The sequence below is a fragment of the Mustela nigripes genome, chromosome 2 (genome assembly GCF_022355385.1).
Source record: "Mustela nigripes isolate SB6536 chromosome 2, MUSNIG.SB6536, whole genome shotgun sequence".
Taxonomy (NCBI): domain Eukaryota; kingdom Metazoa; phylum Chordata; class Mammalia; order Carnivora; family Mustelidae; genus Mustela; species Mustela nigripes.
Genome location: NC_081558.1, coordinates 153,976,766 through 153,991,661, shown reverse-complemented (window position 1 = coordinate 153,991,661; position 14,896 = coordinate 153,976,766). Strand labels below are relative to the sequence as shown.

The 14,896-nt window shown below is 44.0% G+C and overlaps 1 protein-coding gene across 1 annotated transcript in view; it reads left to right on the top strand.

Moving 5' to 3' along the window:
- ARHGAP31 (Rho GTPase activating protein 31) overlaps window positions 1–14,896 on the top strand; it is a 112,873-nt gene that overhangs the window by 76,491 nt on the left and 21,486 nt on the right. Inside the window, exons 5-8 of the mRNA XM_059391899.1 lie at window positions 642–749; window positions 1,408–1,550; window positions 7,139–7,337; window positions 9,396–9,520. Of these exons, the coding sequence (XP_059247882.1) occupies window positions 642–749; window positions 1,408–1,550; window positions 7,139–7,337; window positions 9,396–9,520 (575 nt within the window). The remainder of the gene's footprint in view (window positions 1–641; window positions 750–1,407; window positions 1,551–7,138; window positions 7,338–9,395; window positions 9,521–14,896) is intronic.

Here is a 14,896-nt window from a genome sequence, read left to right as displayed (position 1 = left end):
ATAGCATAAACACATCTGTGGGATCCACAGGAGGGTCTTTAAATAGGGTTTGGCTGTAGCTCTTGAGCTTCTGGCTGACAATCTGTTTGCTCCTCAGTACCATCCCCCACATCATGCCATCCTTCCATTTTGTTCTCACAGTTTAGCCCCTCATCTTACCACCTTTTCCAGGGTTCTCTAAGCATCTTTCATAAGGGGGTAGATTTTGATGTGGTAGAAGGAAGAAACTCCTACTAACAGATGTTGTTCGTCCATGGGTTGAGCTCTCTAAGGAACAAGAACCAAGTTACCTGTAGCTGGGAGAATTCCAGCAAGAGAAGAGTTAAGAGTTAAGATTATGCTGTGGCAATGGTGGCCTGGATAAAACGAGGCCCAGGGAGCTGTCTCTGGCTCTCCAGGGGCCTCGGCTGACTTCTGACAAAACCATTCCCCTTCTCCACCCTGAGCCAGCATGCCTAGGGCCAAGAAGATTATTTCCATCAATCTTGATACCTTCCTGCTATTCCTCCAAAATTCACGAGATAGAAATATTTAGAATCTTTTAAATCCAAACTTAGAAATTATCTCCAGATGTTGGGCTTTACATAGGCACTAAAGTTTCTTACTTTACCTAAAAAAAAAAAAAAAATGAACCGTTACAGGACCTTGGAATACCTGATTCGACACCTGGCCCACATTGCCTCCTTCAGCAGTAAGACCAACATGCACGCCAGGAACCTCGCCCTGGTGTGGGCACCAAACCTGCTCAGGTAACCCCCATACCCTCACCTTCTCACCACCCCCGTGGGCTCAAAGCAGCCACCGACTGAAATGAAGCCCCTTGAAGACAAAGCTGTAGCCAAGTGGTCATTTGTAACACCTGTAAATTAAGAGGATGGTAATAGCCTGAGCTCTTTGTCTGCCATCCTGGAAACTCTGGGTTCCAAAGGCATTTTCTGGCTACAGCCAGCGTGTGGCTAAAGTTACGGGTTTGTGTGTTATAATTTTCTTGAAAAGGCCTTTCTTGTCTGGAGGGCTCATTGGCTTTTGTTGGTTTTGGCGGAGTCACCGTGTCAGAGGACTTCATAAGTGATGACCTGACTCACAGAAGAATTGGGTGGTGGGGGGAGAGGGTGGGAGGAGACCCCATGAAGGAAAAAAAGCAATTCCTGTATATTCACAAATACAGTGTTTGTAGTCTAGCAATGCATGGTCCCTGGTAACTGTTTTCAAATTTTTCAGTATGTTTGGCATCACAGCCTTTGGGGAGTCCTTTTCATAGGTCTGAAGTAGTTAAAATATTCTAGAGATTAACAAACTGTATACATTTAGGAAATGGGGCTTGTACAAAAGGCCCACTGGCTCCCCCTGACTGCTTTCCATTGGGGGACAGACTCACTCAATGAATGTGTTTCATCCACGATTTAGGTCAAAAGAAATCGAAGCCACTGGGTGCAATGGAGACGCGGCTTTCCTTGCAGTTCGGGTCCAGCAGGTGGTGATTGAGTTCATCCTGAATCATGTGGATCAAATCTTTAACAACGGCACACCTGCATCTTTGGAGCACAATGGTAATGGCTTCTCCTGGCATACTCCGCACCAGGCCATCCTTCTTCCCAAGAAGAAGTTAGGGTTGCCTTGCTTCTAGCCCTGAGCTTTGGCTGTGTGCGTGTGGGCTGACTACTCTATGTGTCAGCGTCTGGGGATCGTGCACGTGTGTACATTGGTCTTCGTGCACCAAGATGTGTTCATGGGTGGCTGTGGCATGCTTCTGAGCAGTTGCGTGCATGACCTAGCCCTTGAACGGAGAGTTCTGTGCTGTAATAATCTATTGGTTTTAGTGAGTTATTAAACTCTCTGGGTTGTTATCAGCAGGTAACATTCTTCCTTCACCTTTACTTTCCTGATGGGATTTCAGAAGACGCTTATGTCTTCATCTTGGGTGTTATGAGTGGGTTAAGAGGCTGTATGGCTGTATGCACATGTATATTCAGAATGGTTCTCTTCACAAGCATTTCTTGAGTGCTTACTTTGTTCTACCACGCACCAGGCACTAGGCATACAAAAATGAGTGTGTATCTGTAGGTGTGCATATGCAGAGACTGGTCAGCACTGAAACCCTCTGTGGCCATGTTGGTGAGAAAGATACAGCTATTTGAGACTGGATGTGAGAAGATGCAAGACTGTGGTTCCCAATAGCTCTCATAATGATCTAATGAACACGCTAGGAATCAACTGGTTTCTGTTGCTTCAACTCCTGTAAGCTTGATTTATCATAAATCAACTATCCAACTGGTCAGGAAGCCTTGTAACTACCACTTGTGTGAGTTTTTCAGCATTAGCATATGTCACAATCCCCTGGGGGGCTGTTCAAACACAGATTACCGGACCTTATCCCCAGAACGTGTGATTCGGTGTGTCTGGGATGCTTCTGAGAATTTGTATTTCTGATGTGTTTTCAGGTGGTGTTGCTGCTGCTGACCAGGGCCCACACTTGGGGAACCAGTGGTCTATGAGAACTCTATCTGCCAGATATTTGGGTTAGCTGATTAAAGCATTCTTTTCTCGTTTAGCTAATGTAGTTGGGGAAAACGAACATAACCATCAGAATAATCAATTGCAGCTAACATCCAATTTTGATTCCTGGTATATGTGCTCCCACCCCGACCCTGTCCTCTTTGTGGTTTATAACCTTCCTTTGAAAACATTTTTTATTGAAATAAAATTCACATAGCATAAAATTCACCATTTTAATCATTTTAAAATATACAGTTTGGTGGCTTTTAGTATTCACGGAATTGTGCAACCATCACCACTGTCTAATTTCAGAACATTGCATCACTCCAGAAAGAAACCCCATACACGCGAAGCGGTCTCCGCACGTTTCACCCTTCCCCCGAGATCCTGGCAACCACAAAGCTACTTTCTATTTCTAGGGATTTGCCTCCTCTGGACATTTTATATAAATGGAATCATACAACATGTGGTCTTTTGTGACTGACTTCTTTGACTTAGCACATGTTCTCTGAGGTTGACCCACATTGTTACATATGTCAGTGTTTCCTCCCTTTTTACGGATGAATAATATATCTTATGTTGTATGCCTGTACTACATTTTGTTTACCTATTCGTCAGTTGATGGCCATTTGGGTTGTTTCTACTTTTTGGTTATTATGAATAATGCTGCTGTGAATACAAGTTTTTGTGTGAACACATGTTTTCGATTCTCTTGGTTATATACTGAGGTGTGGCTAATGTTTCGTTTATCTTTATTTTAATTCTCTCACTAGAGATATAGTTTTTATTGTAAGCTATAGAGATCCTTTTTGAAGGTAGGTGAGAGGGTGCATTCATTCATTCATCCTTTTGAATCAACCAGTAAGTTATTGGGGACTTATTCTATGCCAGGAACGATTGCAGGCACTCCCCATACATCATCTCACTGACTTATTACAAGAAGTTGTCACGGACCTTATTTTATATGGGAAGAACCAGAGGACCAGAAAAAGCTTAATAACTGCCCCAAGCTGTACAGCTAGTAACTTTGAGACTGAACATGGAACCTGATTTTTCAGCCCATGGCTCTTTCCTCAGCTCTATGCTGCCTTTATGAAGAGAAAAAAAAAAAATAGGAAAATAGACCAGTAAACCATTGTGAAGAACTAATGACTTTTGGGAACTATTCTTCCCGAAAGCAAATCCTGTCTGTGACAGTTAGTGTTAAAGCCGTTTCTGATTCTAACCTGAAAATGCCTGCTCTCTTTGTGACCATTGCCTTGATCATCTCTTGTACTGTATACGTAAATCCAGCTGCCTTGTGAGCCTTTAACTCTTGATGGCCTCTAATGCTTATTATTCAATGCATTTCATTTAAATGTTGTCATGAACTCTTATTGACTTTGGTAAGATAGCACAGTTAATGTTTACACAAAATGGAAGAAGCCATACCCTCTGGAATTTTAAATTTGGGATTAGGGTTCTTTTTCAGATTGGAAAGATTTTAGTAGTCACAGAATCCTGTACTTTTGTTTAATGAATAAGAGCAAGGAGGCAAGAGAGATTGTGATGTACCCAAAATTCATTAAAACATAAATATGCATCGAGCAACTTCTAGGTGCCATGCACTAGTCCACACACTGGGGACCATCAGTGCACAAAATGGTAATGATCCTGCCCTACAGAAAGCTATGGTCTAGTTGGGAAGGAAGTCAGATAAAGACATTATCACTTCGAAGACAAGAAATAGCATGCAGAAAACACAGCAGGTTAGTGCAATGGTCAATGATTTGGTGGTGTTACTTTGGTACAGAGTGGCCATGATCTCTGAAGAAGTGATCTTTGATCTGAGACCTTATGATAAGAGGATCTGAGGGATGAATGTTCCAAACACAGAGATAAAAATCTCTGAAGTGGACAGGGGATCCGACTGGTACAGAAAGTAGGCCAGTGTGGGTTAGAGCCAGTGGGGTCTCCAAAGTGGGGTGCCCCACCCTAGGGGGCACCAAAGACCAAGGTACCAAACCGTAGATGTTGGAATAAACTATTAGCATTTCTTTCTATTGTATATTTTGTAATTTCTATGATTTTTTAATGTTTTCTGTTATAAATAACGCTAATATGGTGACATATATATAGAATTTATAATGGGAGTATACAATCAAAAATTTTTACTGTATACTTTTGTAGCCCACTGGATCAGTGGGCAAAGAGGAGAGGGAAACCTAATGGAAGGTCCTTGTAGGTCAAGCTAAGAGTTTGGTCTGTTCTCAGTGCCATGGGAGATTATCTGAGGATTTTGAGCAGGGAGTACAGAGTCTGAGCATTCTGACAATGGTATGAGGGAGAGATGGAAAGGCAGCAAGTCTGGAAGCAGGGAGACTAGTGAAGGAGCAATGGCCGAAATCAGGTGGGCAATCATGGTGGCCTGGGCTATCATGTTAGCAGTGGACAGAAGGAAGGTAGCTGGATTTGGGATGCATTTTGGAGGTAAGAGTCATAGGACTTGCGTATAGTCTGGGTGTGGGAGGAGGTGGTGCATCAAAAAAAAAAAAAAAAAAAAAAGGAATGAATGAAAAAGAACTCCTCCAGGTTTTGGCTGGGTGGTCCATGGTGCCATTGACTGACATGGCAAAGATGGGAGGGGGTAGCAGTTTAGAGGTGAAGAGCAGCCATCACAAGCTCTGTGATGAAATGATAAGTTAGAGATGCTTGTTAAACATCAGAGTAGAGACAGTGAGCAGGTCTTAGGACACTGCGGCCTGAAACTAGGGGTAGGTGCTAAACCAGCTGAGGTCTCCCGACCTGCAGTGTAGGTTCTTCCCATTAACCCGGTTGCTCCCAGAGTGACTGAATGTTTTAAGTAAATAAATAATTAACAAATCATAAATAATCTAGAATGCAAATATTAAGAGAATATAGAATTTAAATATTTTAACCTCCTTGGGGTTAAGTTGGAAAACTCTGCTAATGTTGGAAAGTTTACTGAAAAGAAGTTTTTAGGATCACGGATTTACTTAATTGCAGTCCCCTGGAATGACTGCCATGCTCTTCTACCTGGAAGAACCCCGGTATCGCACACTGTCTCTGTTCAGTGAGGCCCTTGTTCAGTGGTTTTACTTCCCTCCTCCCAGAAAAGGTCATGCTCTGCAAAGAGGAATAGTGCTGCCAAGGTGCTTTCTGAAAATTAGGTGGGTCCTCTACCAAAAAAATTTGATTCTCAGTTGGTCCAAGTTATCTTTGAGTCTCTTGACACCTTCTAAAGTTGCAGAAAACTGGCGGGTTGCCAAAGACTACACAGAGGCCAACTTGGACCTCCCCTTCTTTTACTTAGATCAAGGTTTCTTAGTCTTGGCACTAATGATATTTTGTGCTGGGTAGTACTTTTTGGGTTTTTTGTTTGTGTGTGTGGTTGGGGTTTTTTTTTTCCTTTTTTATTTTTCCATACTGGACATCCCCATTTGTGCTCATAGTCCACCAGTGAGGAGGTTGGTTCGGGGCTGCCTGCTCCTCTGGCATGGGTCCACTATGAGAGGCCCACAGAGGAGGGCCTGCCATTAGTGCCTGCCCATGTGCTAGTACCTGGTAGTTCTTGTTGTGGGGCTGTGCTATGCATTGTAGGGTGGTTAGCAGTGTCCTTGGCCTCTGCCCACTAGATGCCAGTAGTACTCCCACACATGCTTATGACAACCAAAAATGTCTCCAGACATTGCTAAATGTCCCTGGGAAAGGGGTGGGGGCTGCAAAATCGCCCCAAGTGGAAAACAAATGACTTAGAGAAAAGAGATGACCCTGGATACCATTGATCTATCATGATCACTTCTATTTCTTTAAACAAACAAACAAAAACAAAAAATAAACAAACTCTCCCCCCGGCCAAACCATGGATAGAAAAGATTTATTTGCATACACTTAAAAACCGCTGAGTAGTGAGTAAAAAACAAGCTATCTTTTAGGGAATAGCAGGGGCTATAAAATGTCTTTTCACTGCAGGAATATAAACCTTCCTGATCTAGGGAAAGTATAGGCTCCCACATTAAATCACTTTGGAGTGTGGGTTCTGCAGCTACAGAGAGCAGGAAAGTTCCCCTGCCTTGTTCTAGGCTGATGAGGTCATGTCTATGGCCCAGCGTACATTCCCACCTGGCCAAAGTCCTAGGCAGCTGAGGGTTTTTGGGGGGGAGGGAGGAATGAAGAGGGTGGTTGGGTTATGGGCATTGGGGAGGGTATGTGCTACTGTGAGTGCTGTGAAGTGTGTAAGCCTGACAATTCACAGACCTGTACCCCTGGAGCAAATAATACATTCTATGTCAATTTAAAAAATTTTTTTTTAATTTTTAAATAAAAACAAAACAAAACAAGAAAGTACCAGGCAGTAAATGTTCAATAAATGTTTGTCCTTTGAAGGAAGGAAGGGAGCAAGCAAGCAGGATCCCTCTCTGAAAAGTACAAGTGCAGGTTTCCTCCTGAAGTCCTACATGTCTGCTGGCTGGCTGGCCATGAGTTTGTCGCTTTCCTATGTGCAACCTCTGCCCCCAACCCCCAAACCCCCCAGAAGCCTCCTGTCAGGGGATCAGGAATGGAAGCACTGTGGACGGGGAATCTGGCTACACCTAATGCACAGGCCTCCTTCCACGACTGAGCTCTTTTCTCTTTTGTACAGAAAACCCGCCCATCACAAAGAGCCTGACCTTGCCAGCCCTCTCCTTGCCCATGAAGCTGGTGAGCCTGGAGGAAGCTCAGGCCAGGAGCCTGGCTACTAACCATCCTGCTCGGAAGGAAAGGAGGGAGAATAGCTTGCCTGAAATTGTCCCTCCCATGGGCACCCTCTTCCACACTGTTCTTGAGTTACCAGACAACAAGTAAGCAGCGTTCTCTTAAATTCTGGGGAACATTTGGGTGGAGGGTTGAAGAGGAAGTAGTTATATAGTCTCAAGGTCACAATGGCAGCATGGGTTGGGGGTACGGGCTGGGTCGGGGTATGAGGGAACATTTCCGAAGAGAAGGGAGCTGCCTCCACAGCTCTCTCCCACTGGTGATTAATGTCTTCCCTCCCCACCCCCAAGTTATCAAGACCAGCTCTCCCACCAGAGATCCCTAAGTACCGTGATGGGGGTGGGGCCAAAGGGGTCAAGAGTTATGACTAAAATCCCTTACTCCTTCATTTACACAAAACAGTCTTGACATTTTTGGAAGGAAGTTTGCTATCAACAACTTGGTCCCCTCCCCCCATCCTCCACCTCCAGGTGACATTATAAAAGCCATAGAGATGAATGGAGCATAATTTGACAAGTAGTGCCACTCTAGACTGAGAGCTCTGGGCAGGTGGCACCTGGGGACATATTTGTCTGGCTTCTGTTCCTCCGTCCATATCTGTCAGAGCCCACCTTCCCCTCCAAAACCAAGCCAAACAATTTTATTCATAGGATATTTTCTTTCTTCATTGCTTCCTCTGTTGGAACCCTGGTCCCCACACTGCCCCTTTCCCTTCTCAGCTTCACACCGTGCTCTAAAAAGCTGGTAGTGATTGAAGCAGGAGTCCCAAACTCTAAGCAGACAGTAGGTAGAGGGGCTAAAAGGCAACCTTTTCATGGGAGACTGTCATCCTCAATGTTTAGTCATCAAGGTATGAAAAGAGGCACCTCAGTCTTCTTGTCAGCATGATCCCCAAGATGGTGGGGCTATTTCCCTTTAGGAAAAGAGGAGTGATGCCACTTTACCCAGCAGGAGGGGTGTCTGTCACAGTGCATGGGCATTATGGGAATGGCACACCTAGACCTCAGCTGGCGAGAAACCCCTCCATTTCCTGAAGTACATGGATCATGCTCTCTCTAGACTGAGCCCCATTACTTTGCTCCCTAAATCCCTGGAGAATAAAACTTCTACCCAGGGATCAGGAAGAAGAGTACCCCAGGGATACCATCAAGTGTGTTTTCTCTGTGCCTTCACCACACATGTGGTGCACCCCAACGTACGCAAGCCTATAAAATACATCCCAGGCCAAGTGCTTGGAAAAAAACTGGGCCAGATTCAAAAGAAACCACCAAGCAATGCAGGTCTATCTCTGATTAATTGTGAAAACATGCTGGGCTTGAGATCTGGATGTTCTGTGAAAAACCCTGTGGAGGAATGGTCCTTTATGAAACCCACAGGTGGAGGGTTTCATCCTGGAACTTCATATGAAATCTGAAAGCTGGGTGAACCAGAGCAGGGCAGAGCCTCTAGGGTGACCTCTGGTGGCTCCAGGCTCCCCCGACCCAGTCTAGCACTCTCCTTTTCTTGCCTCCTGCTGAGGCAGCCTGGCAAGAGGCATGAGAGAAACAAGCGTGAAGCCCTAATTATCCCCTGCTTTTCTCTGCAGTGATGTCCCACCACACCCAGCAGCCTGACTCTCCCTGGCCAGACTCTTTCCCACGTCACTTTCTTATCCGCCCCTTTTTCAGTCCATGGAAGTCTTCGCCAGCCCGTCCCTCCCTATGGATGACCAAGCAGGATGTCCAAAGTGCAGGGGGCATAACAGCACTGAGTTCTTTGGACTTTCACTCCTGCAAAAAATAGGTGTCTTTCGAAGCCCAGGACTGTGGTGCTTACGAGAATTCCTACCAAAATTCCCAGAACCGTGTGCTTGCTTGTGACCTCTGACTCTCCTGCCCATCCTGCCTCTGTCTGCCCTCATGCCTGCCTTTAAAAGCACAACTTTGCCCCTTCCCCTGAGGAATATGAAAGCCCAGCTTGGTTGTTCAAGGCAACCCCAAAGAGGGTCAGACTCAGGCTCAAACTGAATTTTAGAGAGGAATTCCCTGAAATGCCAGAGCCATTCATAACCAAGAACATGACTGGGGTATGCCTTCTCAATTTAAAGGTCCCCCTGAAATGACCAGTCACTGAACTAACCCTTTATTATGGCTTGGCTCTTTTAGAAGAAAGCTTTCCAGTAAATCAAAGAAGTGGAAATCAATATTTAACCTGGGACGTTCTGGATCAGACTCCAAATCAAAGCTGAGTAGAAATGGGAGTGTATTTGTGAGAGGACAGAGGCTCTCAGGTAAGAATCACTAGCAGTTTTATGAGATATATATTATATTTGAAAAGCTGTTCAATCGACCTCCCGCATAGGGAAAAACCCAGTTCCTCCCTACTGTTTCTTTCCCATGTGTCTCCTTACTACCTACACAGGCTACCTCACTTCTGACACTCCTAGTCACCAAGTGTGTGGAGGTTTTTCCTCACAGCAAGCAATTCTCTGCTACACCACTGGGTGGTCTACAACTTAGCTCAATTCTGACACTGTCGATCCAGAGACCGCACCAGGTCCCACGGGTTAAGGACTCCTTCCCACAAGACTGCCCCCACCTACACATTTACACACTTCAGGGGCCAGTCACAAGCCTAGTTGTTACCTGTGCTCCTGACCAACCAGCTGTAGATGGGAGGTTCTAAAGACCCCCTCATTGGGTTCTTTGCTAGAACAGCTCACAGAACCTAGGGAAACCCTTCATTATATTGACCAGTTTATTGAAGGAGATGCTGAAGGACACAGATGTACAGCCAGTGGAAGAGATATATGAGGTGAGGTCTGTGAGAGGCCTGAGCCCAGGAACTTCTGTCTCCTCCACAGAGTTGGGGTGTGTCACCCTCCTGGTGGGGATATTTGCTTATCTGGAGACTCTCTGAACCCCATACCATTGGGATTTAATGGAAGCTTGTCACATAGGCATAATCAATCGTAAACTCCATTTTCAGCCCTTCTCCCTTCTCAAGAGAATGGGGATGAGGCTTAAGATTCCAAGTTTGCAATCATGGCTTGGTCTTTCTGGTGACCAGCCCCATTCGGGAGCCATCCAGGAGCCCACCCACCCATGGACTCATTAGAACAAAGGACAATCTAATTACCAAGGAAGTTTCAAGGGTTTTAGCAGCCCTGTTCTCCTTAAACAGGGACAGAGACCAATAGATTTTCTATTTTACAAATATTTATTAATTATATACATATATATCATAAATATATATGATATATATCATGTGTATATATGATAAATAAATTTTTATAAAATGGAAAATACATTTAATACTCTTTATATATATAATACATATATATGTATATATATTTATTTACTTTTCCCCCCTAGTTCTGCTTCTTGGGTGGTCTTTGATCATGTGAAACTCACTAGACCTGAAACATAAAGATTAACTAAGGGAGTCTTTTTTTAAAAAAAATAATTTTAGATTTACAAAAAAAAAGTTGCAGAAATAGTACACAGAGAACCCTTGTAGCCTTCACACAGCTGCTTTTGATGTTCACCATAATACGAGCCAAGCCAAAAAATTCACATCAATATACTATTAAATAATTTACAGACCTTATTCATAATTGACCAATTGTCCAACTATTATCCTTTTTCTGGTCCAGGAATGCACACTGCATTCAATTGTCATGCCTCCTTCATCTCCTCTAGTCTAGGACATTTCCTCAGTGTTACTGACCATGACACTTGGGAAGAGTGCGGCCATTTATTTTGTAGATAGTATTTTAGCTTCTCTTTGTCTGACATTTTTTCATGATTCAGTTGTGGTGATGAATGTGCCTGTCTCAGCATGCTGTATCAGGAGGCACACAATGTCAATATCTTATTGCTTGTGATGTTAACTTCGATTACTTGCTTAAAGTGTTTGTCCATGTAAAGTTACTATTTTTTCCTTTCTAATTAACAAGTATATTGTGGGAGATATTTTGAGACTATGAAAATATCCTGTTTCTCATCCCTGAATTTAAGCATTCATCATTGGTTCTTGTCTGCAAAAGTAATTGCTGTTATTTTTAAGATTTTATTTATTTATTTGACATAGAGAAAAAGAGAATACAAGCAAGGGGAGCAGCAGAGGGAGAGGGAGAAGCAGGCTCTCCATTGAGCAGGGATCACGACCTGAACCAAAGGCAGACACTTAACTGACTGAGCCACCCAGAAACCCCAAAAGTTATTACTGTTATTATAACAGTTATTACTGTGGTGTTTGCCAAATGGCCATTTTCTATTTCCATCATTCCTCTACATTGATTAACTAAACTCTACTCTATGGAAGATCTGTCTCTTCTCCCCCATGACTCATGCCAGAGTTATAATTTTTAAATAGGAGTGTTGCCTTGTGGGAATGATATCTAAATAATGAATGGGAATGAGTGCAGGAAGGAACTGAGGGAATCACAGTACAAAAAGGAATATAACCAATCCAGCTGAATACTGTCATAAAGGGAAGTCCAAAGAAATCTGTCACAATGACCTTTAGTGTGATAGACTGAAAGTCTGATTTTTTTAAAATGGAGGCCAATAGTTATGAAAACATGTACAAATGTGATGTACAAAAATAAATGTACAAATGCAATGAGCAAACCTTGATTGAGTCCTTTGAGAAAGGGCTACAAATGATAATTTGGGGGACAGATAAGTTATTAGATGTTATTACAGAATTATAAATTTTTATAGGGTTCTAATGGTTCTTAGGAGGCATATGATAAGTTTGAAATATTTATTTATTTGTTATTATTTTTTAATATTTTATTTATTTATTTGAGAGAGAGAGAGAGCACAAGCAGGGTGAGGGCAGAGGGAGAAGCAGGCTTCCTGATGAGTGAAGAGCCTGATGTAGGATTCAAGCCCAGAACCGTAGGATCATGACCCAAGCCAAAGTCAGACACTTAACCAACTGAGCCATCCAGGTGCCCCCAAGGTTGAAGTATGTAAAGATGAGTGTCAAAATATTGAAACTCACTTTCTTATGATTCAGCTATATTTAAGTGAGTAAGTAGACAGAGAAATGGAGAAAGCAAGTATATGGCAAATGTCAACTTGAGTAGTACGTTTAGAGATCTTCAAACTTTGTGAATGTTTGAAGTTTTATTGTTTTTTGAAGATTTCGTTTTGAGAGAAAGGGAGGAGGGAGTGAACACATGAGTGGGGAGGGGGAGAGGGAGAGGATCTCAAGCAGACACAGGGTACCATCCCATGACCTGGAGATCATGACCTGAGTGGAAACCAAAAGTTCAACTCTTTTTTTTTTTTTTTTTTTTTTTGACATACAGAGATCACAAGTAGGCAGAGATAGAGAGGGGGAAGCAGGCTCCCTGTTGAGCAGAGAGCCCGATGCAGAGCTTGATCCTAGGATCCTGAGATCATATCCTGAGCTGAAGGCAGAAGCTTTAACCACTGAGCCACCCAGGCACCCCACAAGAGTCCAACTCTTAACCGACTGTACCACCCAGATGGCCCTGAAGTTTTTAGTAATAAAGATTTTGGGGGGAAATGAATGCTTATAGGAAAAATGAGTGAAAATATTTTGAAGGACTTTCCATGAAGCCAGTGATAACTGTATGCCAAAGACAGATGTTAGAAATCTTCACATTTGGGGTGCCTGGGTGGCTCAGTCGGTTAAGCGTCTGCCTTCAGCTCCTCTTATGATCTCAGGGTTCTGGGATCGAGCCCCAAATCGGGCTCTCTGCTCAGCAGGGAGATAGAGGGAGGGCTTCAGGGTTTAACACAGTGGCTCTGTCTCCATTTCCCTGTTTTCCTCTGCTCCTGGGTCAGCTTCATCCCCAGTCTGGCTTCTTGGCTGCAACGAAGTGGCTATAGTACTTCTAGCCTTTCCCTTTGACTATCACTACATCCAGAAGGAGAAAAAACATTATTTCTGGTAGCTTGCTCCTCAGAGCAGGGACCCTTGTTTCCCAGCAGCCCCCATCAGAAACAGCCCCCATGCTACCCCATCTCGTTGCCTTCACTGGGTCATATGGATCAATCCCTATGGCCAAGCGGGTTCCTTGTACTGACTGGCTTAGGCCTGGCTTCCTAAACCAATCCCCAGCATGAGGAATGGGATTACAGTAAGAGCAGCCAAGAAGTACAAGGGCTCTGTGAGAAGGGGGAAGGGCACAGGATTCTGGGTAGGCATCTACAACATTCACTGTATGAGGAAACAAGGCTTTCACCAACCGGAAAGCCATTTCAGGTGAAGAGGGCAGGTTGCCACAGGTGTGGTAGATCAGATACAAATCAGAAATTAGGCTTCTCAAAGGAGAATCTGAAGGGAGGAGTACCTGGCAAAAAACTCCTGACCTAATAATAAAGAGATCTGCTTGAGCACATCAAAGACAATTTCAGTCACAGAATCGGTGATACCATGAAAGAAGTTTACCACATAACAAAAAGTCAAAAACAATAGAGCAAAACAAACAGCAAAAAATGAAATAAATGGTCTGCTTTGATCTGGCCTTAGGAAGATTTCCAACACCCACCCACCCCCATTCCCTGAGTGGCTTTCAGAAGGAAGAAGTCCAAAGTGCCGGATCAAATGGTCGTCTACTCACAGAACGCACAGGATGTCCCCAGCCTGGGAGTCTCGGCCTGGCTGCACCTCAGAGGCTCACACCCATAGCGGTTCTGCCTCAGGAGCTGTGGGAAAGCCAGAGTCTCGTTTTTAGAAAGTTCCCCAGGCGATTCTGAAATGCAGCCAGGGTTGGAAGCTGCTGGTCTAAAGCCTCATGAACAAACTAATCAGACAGATTAAGGGAATGGCTGAATTTTAATGGGATGCAGGGGTGAAATGAAAGAACCATCAGGGCCAATACAAGTGACACTCTGACCTTGACTGGGGGCGTAAGTGCCCACTTTTCACTAGAGGAGTGTTGCTGGGACCCTCACAGGGGTGGGGGCTGCTTGTGGTCATATCCACCTGCATGGTGTCTGTAAGTGACATGACCCCACTGCTTGTTGAAATATGCATGTGAAAAAATGAGTCAGTGAATTGACATATTTAAATGATTTTTTAAAATCTTTTCTAAACCCCATAACTAAGGGAATTTTAAATATTGATTCACCATGAATAGCACTGGGATTTTTTTGGAGGGGACAGATGAAGGGGATGTACTGAAATTTATGCCTTATCCCACAGGGAGAGTCCAGGGTACTCTCTAAAGTAAATGCTTTTCAGCAGGGAAGTCCCAAAGCTATAGGGATACTTGAAGAGAGGGGACTTGAGGACCCCAAAGCTGCCAGAAAACTGGTAGATGTATCTCCACGAGTCCAGGACAAGGTCTCAGACAGAAAACTGTGGGCTAAATAGTCATGGGCGAAGGAGCTCTGAGTGCTCACTTACTGAAATGGAAATGAAGCCAGGGAATCCTTGGGGACTGTTCCCAAAGGCAGCCACTGTGGCCCCCAAGGCCACAAGAAGCCACGTTGTCAGAAAGAGGATCCAACATGAAAGGTGAACACCGGTGGCAGAGAGAATGTCGCATATCCTCCATGACACTTAAGTGTCATCAGGTCACTGGCCCTCAAGTCTGACCTATGAAACCCAGAGGAAGTCCAGAAACAGAGCCTCTGGAAAACAAAGGCAAACACTTGTCTCTGAATCAAGGGACACTGGT